An 18,960-nucleotide genomic window follows, 5' to 3' on the forward strand; every position below is an offset into this window, starting at 1 on the left:
GGGTGTCAGGAATGATGTTTTGTATCATTAAATGTTTGTTTTATACATTGTAACCTTTTCATGGAATATTTTTATACATTTTTTAAAGTAATAAATCTTTTAGTAACAATCTGGCACCTGATTTCATAGTGGGTGATGAAGTCGATTTAGGCCACAGTTCACTTTAGGAAAAAATTAAGAAAAAACTCCTGCACCATTTATGAAGTAACGTTTATTAGACATCAGTTATCAGTCTCGCTGCAACTCCAGCGTAGCTGCATTGTCCTGAGGATGCTGCTGCTCTGTCCCTCCCTCATGCTTTACACTGCAGCTTTCTTCTATTAGGACACTGCTATGTTGAATAGCCCTAGAGTTAGAAATCTACCACCTTTCTTATCACAGGCTATGGCTTCTGTGTTGCTCACTATGCTTTACAGTGTAGCTCTGCTTGTTGTCATGGGCAGCAGAAGACGATGAGGGCACTCGTCCAGGTAAGTAGCATCACTGGGTCACTGCCCCCTCCTGCACTTTTTGGCTCAGGCCAGTAATCATATCTTGCATGGAGCGCCACAGGGCGCGAATATTTCCCTCCCCGAAGCCCTGCGCCCCCGTGCGCTCTATCAGCTCCAGGTAGAGCGAGTCCTTGAAGAACAAGGGTTCAGCGAAAACCTGTAAAAGGAACTTCAGATCGCCATCTTTCTCATCCTGAAGTTCAGGGGAAGAATCCAGCAAAATCCCGAAGGGCGAGAGCTGCTGCGGGGTGAACCCTGCGCGGAGGATCTCTGCCACCTTCTGGGGGTCATTATAATAGGACGGGGGCTGGCTAGCAAAGACAACCCCACTATCAGTCAGGGCCCTCACAGCCTTTAAGATGTTGGGCGTCAGGAGGCCGATGTGCTGGATCCCACCTTCTGGGTGATGCTGAAGAAACTGGTCGATCTGGTTCATCCCCGTCTGGGGTAACGATTCCGCAAACACAATCTTCGCCACTTCTGCTCGCTCCGGGCATTCTACGGAGGTCAGACGCAGCCCGATCTGGGGGCCACTGATTTCAAATCCCCGGCTCAGGTCTTCTCCTTCTCGGAGAGGGAAGTGTTGGAACCCAAAGCACCGCCTATACCACTCTATCACCTGTGGCAAGGTCCCCCGGGGACAGGAGTAAGTCACATGATCTACGCGGGTGACATCAACCGGAGCACCGTCGTCATCTTTCTTGAGGGGCTCAAAGCCTGGAAGGAAGGCGGCCGCATACTGAGTGCGGTCAATGAGAGTGTGTCTTACGTTCCCTAGAATGGACTTGACCACACAGTAGGACACTGGGCCCGCGTCGCTCTGAATATGGGTGGGTTGCACTAACATGTGGCAGCCATTGCTGACCAGTTGCTGCCACATACTGGGCAAATTATCCACCTCATAGCTGACGTTGCAGGCCGTGTCGGGGGATGTCAGGGGAACAGCGGAATCGTACAATAGGTCAGGGCTTTTGGAGATCTCATTGACTATGAACACAACTTCTCCATTTCTCAACGCCACCTGACAAGGCGCCGCTCCGTCCAGACCGCGAGCCGCAAATGGTCTAAATCTGTACTTGGCCACCAGGTCGGCTATGACCTTCTGGGGGTTGGAGACCTGGAGGGTGATGTGACACAGACGGATGAGCGGCGATCTCATGGTGCAGCCCTGAGGTTATCGGCTGAAACACAAGAACAGGAGAATTAGACCATCCACCTACAGATGTGACGTATACAATGACGCCATTATTATATCACTTTATTACAAGACATCCACATTTCTTTCAAGCTTTTCTAAATATATCAAATATTCTGAGCTGATTATTTCCATATTATACATCTTTATAGCAGTCAGATATAGTTTTCTGATCCAAACTACATGAAATAATTCTTCACACATGCAGCCACCACTAGAGGGAGCACACTACATACAGATTATACAGCCACCACTAGAGGGAGCACACTACATACAGATATATACAGCCACCACTAGAGGGAGCTCACTACATACAGATTATACAGCCACCACTAGAGGGAGCACACTACATACAGATATATACAGCCACCACTAGAGGGAGCTCACTACATACAGATTATACAGCCACCACTAGAGGGAGCACACTACATACAGATTATACAGCCACCACTAGAGGGAGTTCACTACATACAGATATATACAGCCACCACTAGAGGGAGCTCACTACATACAGATTATACAGCCACCACTAGAGGGAGCTCACTACATACAGATATATACAGCCACCACTAGAGGGAGCTCACTACATACAGATTATATACAGTCACTACTAGAGGGAGCTCCCTACATACAGATTATACAGCCTCCACTAGAGGGAGCTCACTACATACAGATTATATACAGCCACCACTAGGGGGAGCTCACTACATCCAGATTATACAGCCACCACTAGAGGGAGCACACTACATACAGATTATACAGCCACCACTAGAGGGAGCTCACTACATACAGATATATACAGCCACCACTAGAGGGAGCTCACTACATACAGATTATACAGCCACCACTAGAGGGAGCTCACTGCATACAGATTATACAGCCACCACTAGGGGGAGCTTACTACATACAGATTATACAGCCACCACTAGGTGGAGCTCACTACATACAGATCATACAGCCACCACTAGAGGGAGCACACTACATACAGATTATACAGCCACCACTAGAGGGAGCACACTACATACAGATATATACAGCCACCACTAGAGGGAGCTCACTACATACAGATTATACAGCCACCACTAGAGGGAGCACACTACATACAGATTATACAGCCACCACTAGAGGGAGCTCACTACATACAGATATATACAGCCACCACTAGAGGGAGCTCACTACATACAGATTATACAGCCACCACTAGAGGGAGCTCACTACATACAGATATATACAGCCACCACTAGAGGGAGCTCACTACATACAGATTATATACAGTCACTACTAGAGGGAGCTCCCTACATACAGATTATACAGCCTCCACTAGAGGGAGCTCACTACATACAGATTATACAGCCACCACTAGAGGGAGCACACTACATACAGATTATACAGCCACCACTAGAGGGAGCTCACTACATACAGATATATACAGCCACCACTAGAGGGAGCTCACTACATACAGATATATACAGCCACCACTAGAGGGAGCTCACTACATACAGATTATACAGCCACCACTAGAGGGAGCTTACTACATACAGATTATACAGCCACCACTAGGTGGAGCTCACTACATACAGATCATACAGCCACCACTAGAGGGAGCTCACTACATACAGATTATACAGTCACCACTAGAGGGAGCTCACTACATACAGATTATACAGCCACCACTAGAGGGAGCTCACTGCATACATATTATACTGTCAACACTAGGGGGAGCTCACTACCTACAGATTATACAGCCACCACTTGGGGGAGCTCACTACATACAGATTATACAGCCACCACTAGAGGGAGCTCACTACCTACAGATTATACAGCCACCACTAGAGGGTGCTCACTACATACAGATTATACAGCCACCACTAGAGGTTGCTCACTACATACAGATTATACAACCACCACTAGGGGGAGCTCACTGCATACAGATCATACATCTACCACTAGAGGGAGCTCACAACATACAGATTATACAGCCACCACTAGAGGGAGCTCACTACATACAGATTATACAGCCACCACTAGAGGGAGCTCACTGCATACAGATTATACAGCCACCACTAGAGGGAGCTCACTACATACAGATTATACAGTCACCACTAGAGGGAGCTCACTGCATACAGATTATAAAGCCACCACTAGAGGGAGCTCACTACATACAGATTATACAGTCACCACTAGAGGGCGCTCACTACATACAATTCATTCACTTTCAGTGAGAGATAAAAACTGGCAATAGTCTTTCTTATGATCATGTCTATATGATACATTGTAGATTTTAATTTTTATTGATTATATATCATGGGCTCTCTTCTTCATTTTTCTAATATTTATTTTATCAAGTAATCTGATTTTCTTTTAATTAATGTAATCTGTACAGTGAACTACATATCCAGAACCCAACAGATGTCATTCTGTTCCTAAGCTATTGTCTTTGTTTCCTATATAACCCGCTTATTCTGTGTATTATATACACCCCTCCAGTTCTTCATATACCCCAGGGGTAACATACAACCCTTGCAGATACTTATATAGAAAATAGTTTACTGATAACATAGAGATGACAAAGCAATGGACATTGTACATAAAGATGCAGACACTACAAATAACATAGAGGACACCACCGCCTCCGTTCCTGCCCTCCCTGGATGCTAAGCAAATGCGGCTAATAATGTGTATGTGTATACAGTATATCCAGAGTGCACCAATATACAGTCTACTGGATCTACTCTTCTACCCAACTCACATCCAGTACCGGACCATTAGTACATGTACATATAGAGACTCATGCATAAACAGCATATACAGTGCCTTGCAAAAGTATTCACCCCCCTTGACTTTTTTCACATTTTGTTACATTACAGCCTTAAGTTCAATGTTTAGTCTGAATGTTATGTGATGGATCAGAACACAATAGTCTAAGTTGGTGAAGTGAAATGAGAAAAATATATAAATAAAACTATTGTTTAGAAATAGAAAACAGAAAATTGTCCTGTGCGTATGTATTCACCCCCTTTGTTAGGAGCCCATAAAAAGCTCTGGTGCAACCAATTACCTTCAGAAGTCACATGATTAGTGACATGATGTCACCTGTGTGTAATCTAAGTGTCACATGACCTGTCATTACATATACACACCAGAGGCTGCAACACCTAAGCAAGAGGCATCACTGACCAAACGCTGCCATGAAGACCGAGGAACTCTCCAAACAAGTAAGGGACAATGTTGTGGAGAAGTACAAGTCAGGGTTGGGTTATAAAGAATATCCAAATCTTTGACAATTCCCAGGAGCTCCATCCAATCTATCATCACCAAATGGAAAGAACATGGCACAACAGCAAACCTGCCAAGAGACGGCCGCCCACCAAAACTGACGGAGCGGGCAGGAGGGCATTAATCAGAGAGGCAGCACAGAGACCTCAGGTGACCCTGGAGGAGCTGCAGAGTTCCACAGCAGAGACGGGAGTATCTGTACAGAGGACGACAATAAGCCGTACGCTCCATAGAGTTGGGCTTTATGGCGGAGCGGCCAGAAGAAAGCCATTACTGTCAGCTAAAAACAATAAGGCGCGTTGTGAGTAAAAAGGCCTGTGGGAGACTCCCAAAATGTATGGAGGAAGGGGCTCTGGTCTGAGGAGACTTCCAAAATGTATGGAGGAAGGGGCTCTGGTCTGAGGAGACTCCGAAATGTATGGAGGAAGGGGCTCCGGTCTGAGGAGACTCCGAAATGTATGGAGGAAGGGGCTCTGGTCTGAGGAGACCCCAAAATGTATGGAGGAAGGGGCTCCGGTCTGAGGAGACTTCCAAAATGTATGGAGGAAGGGGCTCTGGTCTGAGGAGACTAAAACTGAACTTTTCGGCCATCAAAGAAAACGCTATGTCTGGAGCAAACCCAACACATCACATCACCCAAAGAAGACCATCCCCACAGTGAGACCTGGTGGTGGCAGCATCATACTGGGGGGACTGGGAAACTGGTCAGAGGGTAGGGAGAGATGGATGGTGGTAAATACAGGGATATCCTTCAGCAGAACCTGCACCACTCTGTGCGTGATCTGAGGCCAGGACGGAGGTTCACCTTCCAGCAGGACAATGACCCCAAACACACGGCTAAAGCAAGACTTGAGGGGTTCAAGGGGAGACCTGTAAATGTGTTGGAACGGCCGAGTCACAGCCCAGATCTCAATCCAATAGAAAGTCTGTGGTCAGACGTAAAGATTGCTGTTCACAAGGGCAAACATCCGACCTGAAGGAGCCGGAGCCGTTCTGCAAGGAGGAACGGGCGACAATCCCAGCGGTCAGATGTGGCGACTGTTCATAGAGACGTATCCAGAGCGACCTGGAGCTGTGATTGCTGCAAAGTACTGACTGTAGGGGGTGAATAGTTCTGCACATTGACTTTTTCTGGTATTTTGTCCTATTTGTTGTTTGCTTCACAATAAAACAAACATCTTCACAGTTGTCGGCATCTTCTGTAATTACAGGATACAAATCCTCAAACAATCCATGTGAATTCCAGGTTGTGAGGCACCAAAACACGAAAAAAGTCAAGGGGGTGAATACTTTTGCAAGGCACATTATATAATCTACTGGTAATACAATCGCAGACAACACATATAAAGTCCACTGGGATATTATACTTCTATACACACAGAAGCTCACCTAGAACGTAGCTCCTGGAGTGATGTTGGTCCAGGGGGTCGCAGGGAGAGAGGGGGACTCCCAAGTCTCAGATCACCTATATGTTCTTGTGTCCCTGCCCCCACCATGGACTCCACCCTGTGACCACCTAAATATCTTCCCAATCTGGTGGCCAAGAGAATGTCGTCCAACTGCTTTTCCAATCTGTCCTTCCTGCCTTTGATACAAGGAACACAATCACCAAATGGCTCCTGACTAGAGATGAGTAAATTTCCACTGATGAAATCCGTTCACACTTCGTTTACTGGTAAAAGCAGAATTGCGTTATGGATTCCGTTACCACGGACCGCACCGCAGTGCTATGACGGAATGCCTTTAGAGGACGCCCCTGCATAACAGAAACGGGACGGATCCGTTTTGCAGCTCATAGACTTCTATTATGCCTCTAAAGGCATTCCGTCACAGCACTGCGGTGCGGTCCGTGGTAACGGAATCCATAACGCAATTCTGCTTTTACCAGTAAACGAAGTGTGAACGGATTTCATCAGTGGAAATTTACTCATCTCTAGTCCTGACCGGATATCACTCAATGGGTGAATCTCACAGGATAATATCAGGATGACATGTATCACATTTGTGTCGTCTTGGACTGAGGCTCTGGCTGGGAACCATATTGTTCTGTCACCCCCATCCTCCACAGTATCCCCCCCTCATACACTGAGCACCCCCATCCTCCACAGTATCCCCCCTCATACACTGAGCACCCCCATCCTCCACAGTATCTCCCCTCATACACTGAGCACCCCCATCCTCCACAGTATCCCCCCTCATACACTGAGCACCCCCATCCTCCACAGTATCCCCCCTCATACACTGAGCACCCCCATCCTCCACAGTATCCCCCCTCATACACTGAGCACCCCCATCCTCCACAGTATCCCCCCTCACACACTGAGCACCCCCATCCTCCACAGTATCCCCCCTCACACACTGATCACCCCCATCCTCCACAGTATCTGCCCTCATACACTGAGCACCCCCATCCTCCACAGTATCCCCCCTCATACACTGATCACCCCCATCCTCCACAGTATCTGCCCTCATACACTGAGCACCCCCATCCTCCACAGTATCCCCCCTCATACACTGAGCACCCCCATCCTCCACAGTATCCCCCCTCATACACTGAGCACCCCCATCCTCCACAGTATCTCCCCTCATACACTGAGCACCCCCATCCTCCACAGTATCTCCCCTCATACACTGAGCACCCCCATCCTCCACAGTATCCCCCTCATACACTGAGCACCCCCATCCTCCACAGTATCCCCCTCATACACTGAGCACCCCCATCCTCCACAGTACCCCCCTCATACACTGAGCACCCCCATCCTCCACAGTATCCCCCCTCATACACTGAGCACCCCCATCCTCCACAGTATCTCCCCTCATACACTGAGCACCCCCATCCTCCACAGTATCCCCCTCATACACTGAGCACCCCCATCCTCCACAGTATCCCCCTCATACACTGAGCACCCCCATCCTCCACAGTATCTCCCCTCATACACTGAGCACCCCCATCCTCCACAGTATCCCCCCTCATACACTGAGCACCCCCATCCTCCACAGTATCCCCCTCATACACTGAGCACCCCCATCCTCCACAGTATCCCCCTCATACACTGAGCACCCCCATCCTCCACAGTATCCCCCTCATACACTGAGCACCCCCATCCTCCATAGTATCTCCCCTCATACACTGAGCACCCCCATCCTCCACAGTATCCCCCCTCATCCACTGAGCACCCCCATCCTCCACAGTATCTCCCCTCATACACTGAGCACCCCCATCCTCCACAGTATCCCCCCTCATACACTGAGCACCCCCATCCTCCACAGTATCCCCCCTCATACACTGAGCACCCCCATCCTCCACAGTATCCCCCCTCATACACTGAGCACCCCCATCCTCCACAGTATCCCCCCTCATACACTGAGCACCTCCATCCTCCACAGCGTCTCCCCTCATACACTGAGCAACCCATCCTCCACAGTATCCCCCCTCAAACACTGAGCACCCCCATCCTCTACAGTATCTCTCCTCATACACTGAGCACCCCCATCCTCCACAGTATCTCCCCTCATACACTGAGAACCCCCATCCTCCACAGTATCCCCCCTCATACACTGAACACCCCCATCCTACACACCATCTCCCCTCATACACTGAGCACCCCCATCCTCCACAGTATACCCCCTCATACACTGAGCACCCCCATCCTCCACAGTATACCCCCTCATACACTGAGCACCCCCATCTTCCACAGTACCCCCCCTCATACACTGAGCACCCCCATCCTCCACAGTATCTCCCCTCATACACTGAGCACCCCCATCCTCCACAGTATCTCCCCTCATACACTGAACACCCCCATCCTACACACCATCTCCCCTCATACACTGAGCACCCCCATCCTCCACAGTATACCCCCTCATACACTGAGCCCCCCATCTTCCACAGTATCCGCCCTCATACACTGAGCCCCCCATCTTCCACAATATCCCCCCTCATACACTGAGCCCCCCATCCTCCACAGTATCCCCCTCATACACTGAGCACCCCCATCCTCCACAGTATCCCCCTCATACACTGAGCACCCCCATCCTCCACAGTATCCCCCCTCATACACTGAGCACCCCCATCCTCCACAGTATCTCCCCTCATACACTGAACACCCCCATCCTCCACAGTATCCCCCCTCATACACTGAGCACCCCCATCCTCTACAGTATCTCTCCTCATACACTGAGCACCCCCATCCTCCACAGTATCCCCCCTCATACACTGAGCACCCCCATCCTCCACAGTATCCCCCCTCATACACTGAGCACCCCCATCCTCCACAGTATCTCCCCTCATACACTGAACACCCCCATCCTACACACCATCTCCCCTCATACACTGAGCACCCCCATCCTCCACAGTATACCGCCTCATACACTGAGCCCCCCATCTTCCACAGTATCCGCCCTCATACACTGAGCCCCCCATCTTCCACAGTATCCCCCCTCATACACTGGGCCCCCCATCCTCCACAGTACTGTGAGGAGGCACATATCTGGGCATAACTATTGCGAGGGGGCACATATCTGGGCATAACTACTGTTAGGGGCACATATCTGGGCACAACTACTGTGAGGGGCACATATCTGGTTATAACTACTGTGAGGGGGCACATATCTGGACATAAATACTGTGAGGGGCACATATCTGGGCATAACTACTGTGAGGGGCACATATCTGCTTATTACTACTGTGAGGGGGCACATATCTGGGTATAACTACTGTGAGGGGGCACATATCTGGGTATAACTACTGTGAGAGGGCACATATCTGCTTATTACTACTGTGAGGGGGCACATATCTGGGTATAACTACTGTGAGGGGGCACATATCTGCTTATAACTACTGTGAGGGGGCACATATCTGGGTATAACTACTGTGAGGGGGCACATATCTGGGTATAACTACTGTGAGAGGGCACATATCTGCTTATTACTACTGTGAGGGGGCACATATCTGGGTATAACTACTGTGAGGGGGCACATATCTGCTTATAACTACTGTGAGGGGGCACATATCTGGGTATAACTACTGTGAGGGGGCACATATCTGCTTATAACTACTGTGAGAGGGCACATATCTGACCATAACTACTGTGAGGGGGCACATATCTGGGCATAAATATTGTGAGGGGCACATATCTGGGCATAACTACTATGAGGGGGTATATATATGGGCATAGCTACTGTGAGGGGCACATATCTGTGCATAACTACTGTGAGGGGGCACATATCTGGGCATAACTACTGTGAGGGGCACATATTTGGGCATAACTACTATGAGGGGGTATATATCTGGGCATAACTACTGTGAGGGGGCACATATCTGGGCATAACTACTGTGAGGGGACACATATCTGGGCATAACTACTGTGAGGGGGCACATATCTGGGCATAACTACTGTGAGGGGGCACATATCTGGGCATAACTACTGTGAGGGGCACATATTTGGGCATAACTACTACATAAGTAGGTCGCGAAAAAGTAGCAAAAGTTGCTTCTTTTGCAGGACTCATTTTTTCATCACATTATACACGGCTCTTATCCGGGGGTTACGACCACCCTGTATTCCCCTGCCCGTGCATTGCTCGTGTGAACGAGCCCTAATCTTGTACAAGGCTTACAGGCCGATGACTAGTATAAACCAATGCAGGCCTGTAGGTGGCAGCACTGCAGGGGAATACACTGAATCCATGTGTGAGAGAATACAAGATGGGATCTAATGATTGCACGTTAGTCACCTAGTGACTTTAAAAAAAAGTAAATATATATAAATACAATTCACCCTCCTTTCCCTAGAATTAAAAAAATAAATACATAAACAATAAAAAAATAAATTATGGGCATCGCTTGGTCCAAAAACGCTCGTACAATAAAAACAAAAACAAAAAATCCCATACGGCGGTTCGCCATTTTTTTGTCACTTCACCTCCCCCCCAAAAATTTTTCATAAAAAGTGATTAAAAAGTCGTACAGCCTCCAATACAGTATCAGTAAAAACTACAGACCGTCCAGAAAAAAATGAGCCCCCACTCGGCTCCGTAAACAGAACTAGAACAAAGTTACAGAGGCCTGAATATGGAGATGAACAAGGACTAGAGATTACAAAGTATCAATCCGTTCAGTGTCACTGGTTACAATGTCTGGCTGAGGACTTTTAACCCCTTCAGGACGCAGCTCCACGTTTGACTTGAGTCACTTTATGCGGTATTAGCTTTGGAATGCTTTTACTTATCCAAATTAGGCCTCATGCACACGACTGTTGTGTGTTTTGCGGTCCGCAAATCGCAGATCCGCAAAACTCGGATGGCGTCCTTGTGCGTTCCGCATTTGCAGAGCGGCACGGACAGCCTTTACTATAACTGCCTATTCTTGTCTGCAAAGCGCGGACAAGAATAGGACCGGTTATATACACTGCTCCAAAAAATAAAGGGAACACAAAAATAACACATCCTAGATCTGAGTTAATAAAATATTCTTCTGAAATACTTTGTTCTTTACATAGTTGAATGTGCTGACAACAAAATCACACCAAAAATTAAAGATGGAAATCAAATTTTTTAACCCATGGAGGTCTGGATTTGGAGTCACACTCAAAATTAAAGTGGAAAACACACTACAGGCTGATCCAACTTTGATGTATTGTCCTTAAAACAAGTCAAAATGAGGCTCAGTAGTGTGTGTGGCCTCCACGTGCCTGTATGACCTCCCTACAACGCCTGTGCATGCTCCTGATGAGGTGGCGGACGGTCTCCTGAGGGATCTCCTCCCAGACCTGGACTAAAGCATCTGCCAACTCCTGGACAGTCTGTGGTGCAACGTGACGTTGGTGGATAGAGCGAGACATGATGTCCCAGATGTGCTCAATTGGATTCAGGTCTGGGGAACGGGCGGGCCAGTCCATAGCATCAATGCCTTCGTCTTGCAGGAACTGCTGACACACTCCAGCCACATGAGGTCTAGCATTGTCTTGCATTAGGAGGAACCCAGGGACAACCGCACCAGCATATGGTCTCACAAGGGGTCTGAGGATCTCATCTCGGTACCTAATGGCAGTCAGGCTACCTCTGGCGAGCACATGGAGGGCTGTGCGGCCCTCCAAAGAAATGCCACCCCACACCATTACTGACCCAATGCCAAACCGGTCATGCTGGAGGATGTTGCAGGCAGCAGAACGTTCTCCACGGCGTCTCCAGACTCTGTCACGTCTGTCACATGTGCTCAGTGTGAACCTGCTTTCATCTGTGAAGAGCACAGGGCGCCAGTGGCGAATTTGCCAATCTTGGTGTTCTCTGGCAAATGCCAAACGTCCTGCACGGTGTTGGGCTGTAAGCACAACCCCCACCTGTGGACGTCGGGCCCTCATATCACCCTCATGGCGTCTGTTTCTGACCGTTTGAGCAGACACATGCACATTTGTGGCCTGCTGGAGGTCATTTTGCAGGGCTCTGGCAGTGCTCCTCCTGTTCCTCCTTGCACAAAGGCGGAGGTAGCGGTCCTGCTGCTGGGTTGTTGCCCTCCTACGACCTCCTCCACGTCTCCTGATGTACTGGCCTGTCTCCTGGTAGCGCCTCCATGCTCTGGACACTACGCTGACAGACACAGCAAACCTTCTTGCCACAGCTCGCATTGATGTGCCATCCTGGATAAGCTGCACTACCTGAGCCACTTGTGTGGGTTGTAGACTCCGTCTCATGCTACCACTAGAGTGAAAGCACCGCCAGCATTCAAAAGTGACCAAAACATCAGCCAGGAAGCATAGGAACTGAGAAGTGGTCTGTGGTCACCACCTGCAGAACCACTCCTTTATTGGGGGTGTCTTGCTAATTGCCTATAATTTTCACCTGTTGTCTATCCCATTTGCACAACAGCATGTGAAATTGATTGTCACTCAGTGTTGCTTCCTAAGTGGACAGTTTGATTTCACAGAAGTGTGATTGACTTGGAGTGACATTGTGTTGTTTAAGTGTTCCCTTTATTTTTTTGAGCAGTCTATTTTATTTGCGGACCACGGAACGGAGCAACAGATGCGAACAGCACACGGAGGGCTGTCCGCATCTTTTGCGGCCCCATTGAAGTGATCGGATCCGCATCCGAGCCGCCAAAACTGCGGCTCGGATGCGGACCCAAACAACGGCCGTGTGCGTGAGGCCTAATTCTGAGATTCTGGATTTATTTCATGACAATGCGAGCGCTGCTGGAGTCTGACAGAAATTGTGGCGCATTTTGGGAAATCTAGGTATAGAGAATTTATCGGCCCCCGCCCTGAAGGGGGTGTGGCTTTACCAGGAAGGGGAGTGGCCTGAGATGCCCTGCAGGCGGCCCGGGCCCCGGACACCTCAGGGTTCATCTGCTTTTCCATTCCACAAATTATAGAACATTTTACTCAATAGAATCGTCATTTCTATTAATTGGAGTGAGAAAAAAACGCCGTTTATTTGGTATTTTGGGTTTTAGGTTATTAGAAGGATTACAAGTCACATTTTCAAGAATATTTATTCCATTTATTTTAGGGTCCATTTTACATCTGAACGACCTGTATATTATAAAGCCCAGAACCGGCACCGGCATGAAGGTCGGGTTCACACATAGGGGGAGATTTATCAAAACTGGTGGAAAGGAGAACTGGCCGAGCCGCCCAGAGCAGCCAATCAGATCAAAGGATCTGTGAGAAATGAATCTGATTGGCTGCTCTGGGCGACTCGGCCGGTTCTACTTTCCACCAGTTTTGATAAATCTCCCCCCGTAGTTTTTTTATGATGTTTTTACCGACTTTTGCTCGGCTTTTTCTCTCGTCTAAAGTAACGGATCTCTGACGGAAGTGACAAAAACGGATGCAAAATGAGCTGTAGGCTGCCCGCGAATGATAAGAGTTGTAGTTTTGCAACAGCTGGAGGGCCTCAGGTTGAGCATGGCGGCTCTGGCACATCTGATGTGAAAGTAGCCCAATGTAGTGGATGTCACCTGCAGTCCTATGTAAATCCACAGATAACACAGTGATAACTGAGTACAGATAATGTAGTGGATGTCACCTGCAGTCCTATGTAAATCCACAGATAACACAGTGATAACTGAGTACAGATAATGTAGTGGGTGTCACCTGCAGTCCTATGTAAATCCACAGATAACACAGTGATAACTGAGTACAGATAATGTAGTGGATGTCACCTGCAGTCCTATGTAACACTACAGATAACACAGTGATAACTCTCTGAGTACAGATAATGTAGTAGATGTCACCTGCAGTCCTATGTAACACCACAGATAACACTGATAACCGAGTTCAGATAATGTAGTAGATGTCACCTGCAGTCCTATGTAACACCACAGATAACACAGTGATAACTCTCTGAGTACAGATAATGTAGTAGATGTCACCTGCAGTCCTATGTAACTTCACTCATAACACAGTGATAGCTCTCTGTAGACAGATAATGTAGTAGATATCACCTGCAGTCCTATGTAACACCACAGATAACAAAGTGATAACTGAGTACAGATAATGTAGTAGATGTCACCTGCAGTCCTATGTAACACCTCAATAACACAGTGATAACTCTCTGAGTACAGATAATGTAGTAGATGTCACCTGCAGTCCTATGTAACACCACAGATAACACAGTGATAACTCTCTGAGTACAGATAATGTAGTAGATGTCTCCTGCAGTCCTATGTAACACCACAGATGACACAGTGATAACTGAGTACAGATAATGTAGTGGATGTCACCTGCAGTCCTATGTAAATCCACAGATAACACAGTGATAACTGAGTACAGATAATGTAGTGGATGTCACCTGCAGTCCTATGTAACACCACAGATAACACAGTGATAGCTCTTTGTGTACAGATAATGTAGTAGATGTCACCTGCAGTCCTATGTAACACCACAGATAACATAGTGATAGCTCTCCGAGTACAGATAATGTAGTAGATGTCACCTGCAGTCCTATGTAACACCACAGGTAACACAGTGATACCTCTCTGAGTACAGATAATGTAGTAGATGTCACCTGCAGTCCTATGTAACACCACAGAGAACACAGTGATAATTCTCTGAGTTCAGATAATGTAGTAGATGTCATCTGCAGTCCTATGTAACACCACAGATAACACAATGATAACTCTCTGAGTACAGATAATGCAGTAGATGTCACCTGCAGTCCTATGTAACACCACAGATGACACAGTGATACCTCTCTGAGTACAGATAATGTAGTAGATGTCTCCTGCAGTCCTATGTAACACCACAGATGACACAGTGATAACTCTCTGAGTACACATAATGCAGTAGATGTCACCTGCAGTCCTATGTAACACCACAGAGAACACAGTGATAACTCTCTGAGTACAGATAATGTAGTAGATGTCACCTGCAGTCCTATGTAACACTACAGATAACACAGTGATACCTCTCTGAGTACAGATAATGTAGTAGATGTCTCCTGCAGTCCTATGTAACACCACAGATAGCACAATGATAACTCTGAGTACAGATAATGTAATAGATGTCACCTGCAGTCCTATGTAACACCACAGATGACACAGTGATAACTCTCTGAGTACAGATAATGTAGTAGATGTCACCTGCAGTCCTATGTAACACCAGAGATAACACAGTGATAACTGAGTACAGATAATGTAGTGGATGTTACCTGCAGTCCTATGTAAATCCACAGATAACACAGTGATAACTGAGTACAGATAATGTAATAGATGTCACCTGCAGTCCTATGTAACACCACAGATGACACAGTAATAACTCTCTGAGTACAGATAATGTAGTAGATGTCACCTGCAGTCCTATGTAACACCACAGATGACACAGTGATAACTGAGTACAGATAATGTAGTAGATGTCACCTGCAGTCCTATGTAAATCCACAGATAACACAGTGATAACTGAGTACAGATAATGTAGTAGATGTCACCTGCAGTCCTATGTAACACCACAGATAACACAGTGATAACTCTGAGTACAGATAATGTAGTAGATGTCACCTGCAGTCCTATGTAACACCACAGATAACACAGTGATAACTGAGTACAGATAATGTAGTAGATGTCACCTGCAGTCCTATGTAACACCACAGCTAACACAGTGATAACTCTCTGAGTACAGATAATGTAGTAGATGTCACCTGCAGTCCTATGTAACACCACACATAACACAGTGATAACTCTCTGAGTACAGATAATGTAGTAGATGTCTCCTGCAGTCCTATGTAACACCACAGATAACACAGTGATAGCTCTCTGAGTACAGATAATGTAGTAGATGTCACCTGCAGTCCTATGTAACACCACAGATAACACAGTGATAACTGAGTACAGATAATGTAGTAGATGTCACCTGCAGTCCTATGTAACACCACAGATGATACAGTGATAACTGAGTACAGATAATGTAGTAGATGTCACCTGCAGTCCTATGTAACACCACAGATAACACAGTGATAACTCTCTGAGTACAGATAATGTAGTAGATGTCACCTGCAGTCCTATGTAACACCACAGATGACACAGTGATAACTGAGTACAGATAATGTAGTAGATGTCACCTGCAGTCCTATGTAACACCACAGATGACACAGTGATAACTGAGTACAGATAATGTAGTAGATGTCACCTGCAGTCCTATGTAAATCCACAGATAACACAGTGATAACTGAGTACAGATAATGTAGTAGATGTCACCTGCAGTCCTATGTAACACCACAGATAACACAGTGATAACTCTGAGTACAGATAATGTAGTAGATGTCACCTGCAGTCCTATGTAACACCACAGATAACACAGTGATAACGGAGTACAGATAATGTAGTAGATGTCACCTGCAGTCCTATGTAACACCACAGAGAACACAGTGATAATTCTCTGAGTTCAGATAATGTAGTAGATGTCATCTGCAGTCCTATGTAACACCACAGATAACACAATGATAACTCTCTGAGTACAGATAATGCAGTAGATGTCACCTGCAGTCCTATGTAACACCACACATAACACAGTGATAACTCTCTGAGTACAGATAATGTAGTAGATGTCTCCTGCAGTCCTATGTAACACCACAGATAACACAGTGATAGCTCTCTGAGTACAGATAATGTAGTAGATGTCACCTGCAGTCCTATGTAACACCACAGATAACACAGTGATAACTGAGTACAGATAATGTAGTAGATGTCACCTGCAGTCCTATGTAACACCACAGATGATACAGTGATAACTGAGTACAGATAATGTAGTAGATGTCACCTGCAGTCCTATGTAACACCACAGATAACACAGTGATAACTCTCTGAGTACAGATAATGTAGTAGATGTCACCTGCAGTCCTATGTAACACCACAGATGACACAGTGATACCTCTCTGAGTGCAGATAATGTAGTAGATGTCACCTGCAGTCCTATGTAACACCACAGATAACACAGTGATAACTCTCTGAGTACAGATAATGTAGTAGATGTCACCTGCAGTCCTATGTAACACCACAGATGACACAGTGATAGCCCCTTTCCTTCTATATAACGGTGGGCAGTAGTGAGATCAGCACCAGTTGCACCAGGTGACAGACTCAGCTCTGCTACACCCGTGTCCGCTCCCTTTCTCACCTCACTACGGGCACATGGTTCCTCCATTCATTCATTCGCTCTTATGTCACCCTTGAGTTCTCCCAGCAGCGCCTTGAAGGTGGACTGTACCATTTCACTGACAGGAAGGGGGGGGAGCAGAATGAGGGTCAGAGTTCTAGTGAGCACTCAGTCTGGTTGTACAGAATAACAGGAGATATTTCCTGTACCCCCCCCCCCCCGCCTGGCTCTGGGAATGGACTCTCCCATCAATGACCCTTAACAGGCAGCATGTCGTTAAACTCAAGGGCCACTGCCAGCTGAGGGCCCCACACTGTGCCGTAGACGTGCAGCCAATCAGCAGTGCCGGGCCCCTCATGTACATGCCATGTTGCAACGGACAGGAATAGGACATGTTGCGGGTGCCATTGAACAGACATACGGATGCGGACAGCAGATTGCGTTTGCGGCCCCATTGAAGTAAATGAGTCCGCATCCGACCGGATGTGGATCGGATACGGAAATAAATACATTTGTGTGCATGAGCCCTAATGCCGAGAGGTTTCCAGTGAAATAAAACCTAATTCTTGTGTAATGAGGAATTCTGCAACTTCCTAATAGTCTATGTGTTAACATTTCTCAGCATTTGCAAGATTTCTGCTTCCTGTCAGTGAATAGAGACATTGTATACATTCAGCATCCGGATTCCCGCTCCAACAGCTGAGGGCTTGTTACAGTGTATCACTGGACGTGGATCAGGAAGTAATTTTCCATCGTTTTTTCCTGATACAGGACGCTCTCTCCGGACGCACAGCGTTCCATTGTCCCGTTCCTTCCAGGTACATCAGGAGCAGCGCACTCTCAGGCCACTTTCACGCTTGCGCAGTTATTCTGAGTTAAACTGATCCATTTTGATCTTGCACATCAGGATGCGTCCATTCCGTTAGGATGCGGTTGTGTGAAATTAAATCGGGAGAAAACGGATCCATTACTAAATACATTGCAAGTCAATGGGTGACGGATCAGTTTTTTTAGGCTCCATAAAAAATGGATCTGTCACCATTGACTTGCATTATTTTCAGTGACGGATCAGTTTTTGTTCCTGTTTTTATGACCGGACACAAAACCGCAGCTTGCAGCGTTCACAAAACGGAACGGAAGACATCCTGAACGGATCTCTTTCCATTCAGGAGGACTAAACGGAAATGTTTTTTTCCCGGTATTGAGATCCACTGCCAGATCTCAATAACGGAAAACAACAACGCAAGTATGAAAGTCGCCTGACTGGCATGAGGACCTGCAGAACTACAACATGTGACCAAAAGGTCCTGGGCACAGAACAGCACATGATCCAGTAACAATAACCCAACTGGCCACTAGGTGGCAGCATAACCCTAGAAATAACAGTACAAGGCAGGACAGGCCATTC

General features: G+C 47.1%; 1 protein-coding gene across 1 annotated transcript; it reads right to left on the reverse strand.

Annotated features, from left to right (window-relative positions):
• Window positions 1-30: 30 nt before the first annotated feature.
• Window positions 31-17,654, reverse strand: HPDL (4-hydroxyphenylpyruvate dioxygenase like). The gene is made up of 2 exons (XM_040408192.1): window positions 17,574-17,654; window positions 31-1,657 (listed from the first exon to the last, which is right to left on the reverse strand). The coding sequence occupies exons 1-2, from the start codon at window positions 17,606-17,608 to the stop codon at window positions 481-483; spliced, it is 1,212 nt and encodes a 403-aa protein (XP_040264126.1). The 5' UTR covers window positions 17,609-17,654; the 3' UTR covers window positions 31-480.
• Window positions 17,655-18,960: the final 1,306 nt, after the last annotated feature.

The sequence above is a fragment of the Bufo bufo genome, chromosome 9 (genome assembly GCF_905171765.1).
Source record: "Bufo bufo chromosome 9, aBufBuf1.1, whole genome shotgun sequence".
NCBI lineage: Eukaryota > Metazoa > Chordata > Amphibia > Anura > Bufonidae > Bufo > Bufo bufo.

Coding starts and splice junctions, on each gene's coding strand:
- HPDL (XM_040408192.1), bottom strand. CDS start 17,608: ATGAATGAATGGAGGAACCATGTGCCCGTAGTGAG. Junction 1,658..17,573: donor AACCATGTGCCCGTAGTGAG/GTGAGAAAGGGA, acceptor ATAACCTCAGGG/CTGCACCATGAGATCGCCGC.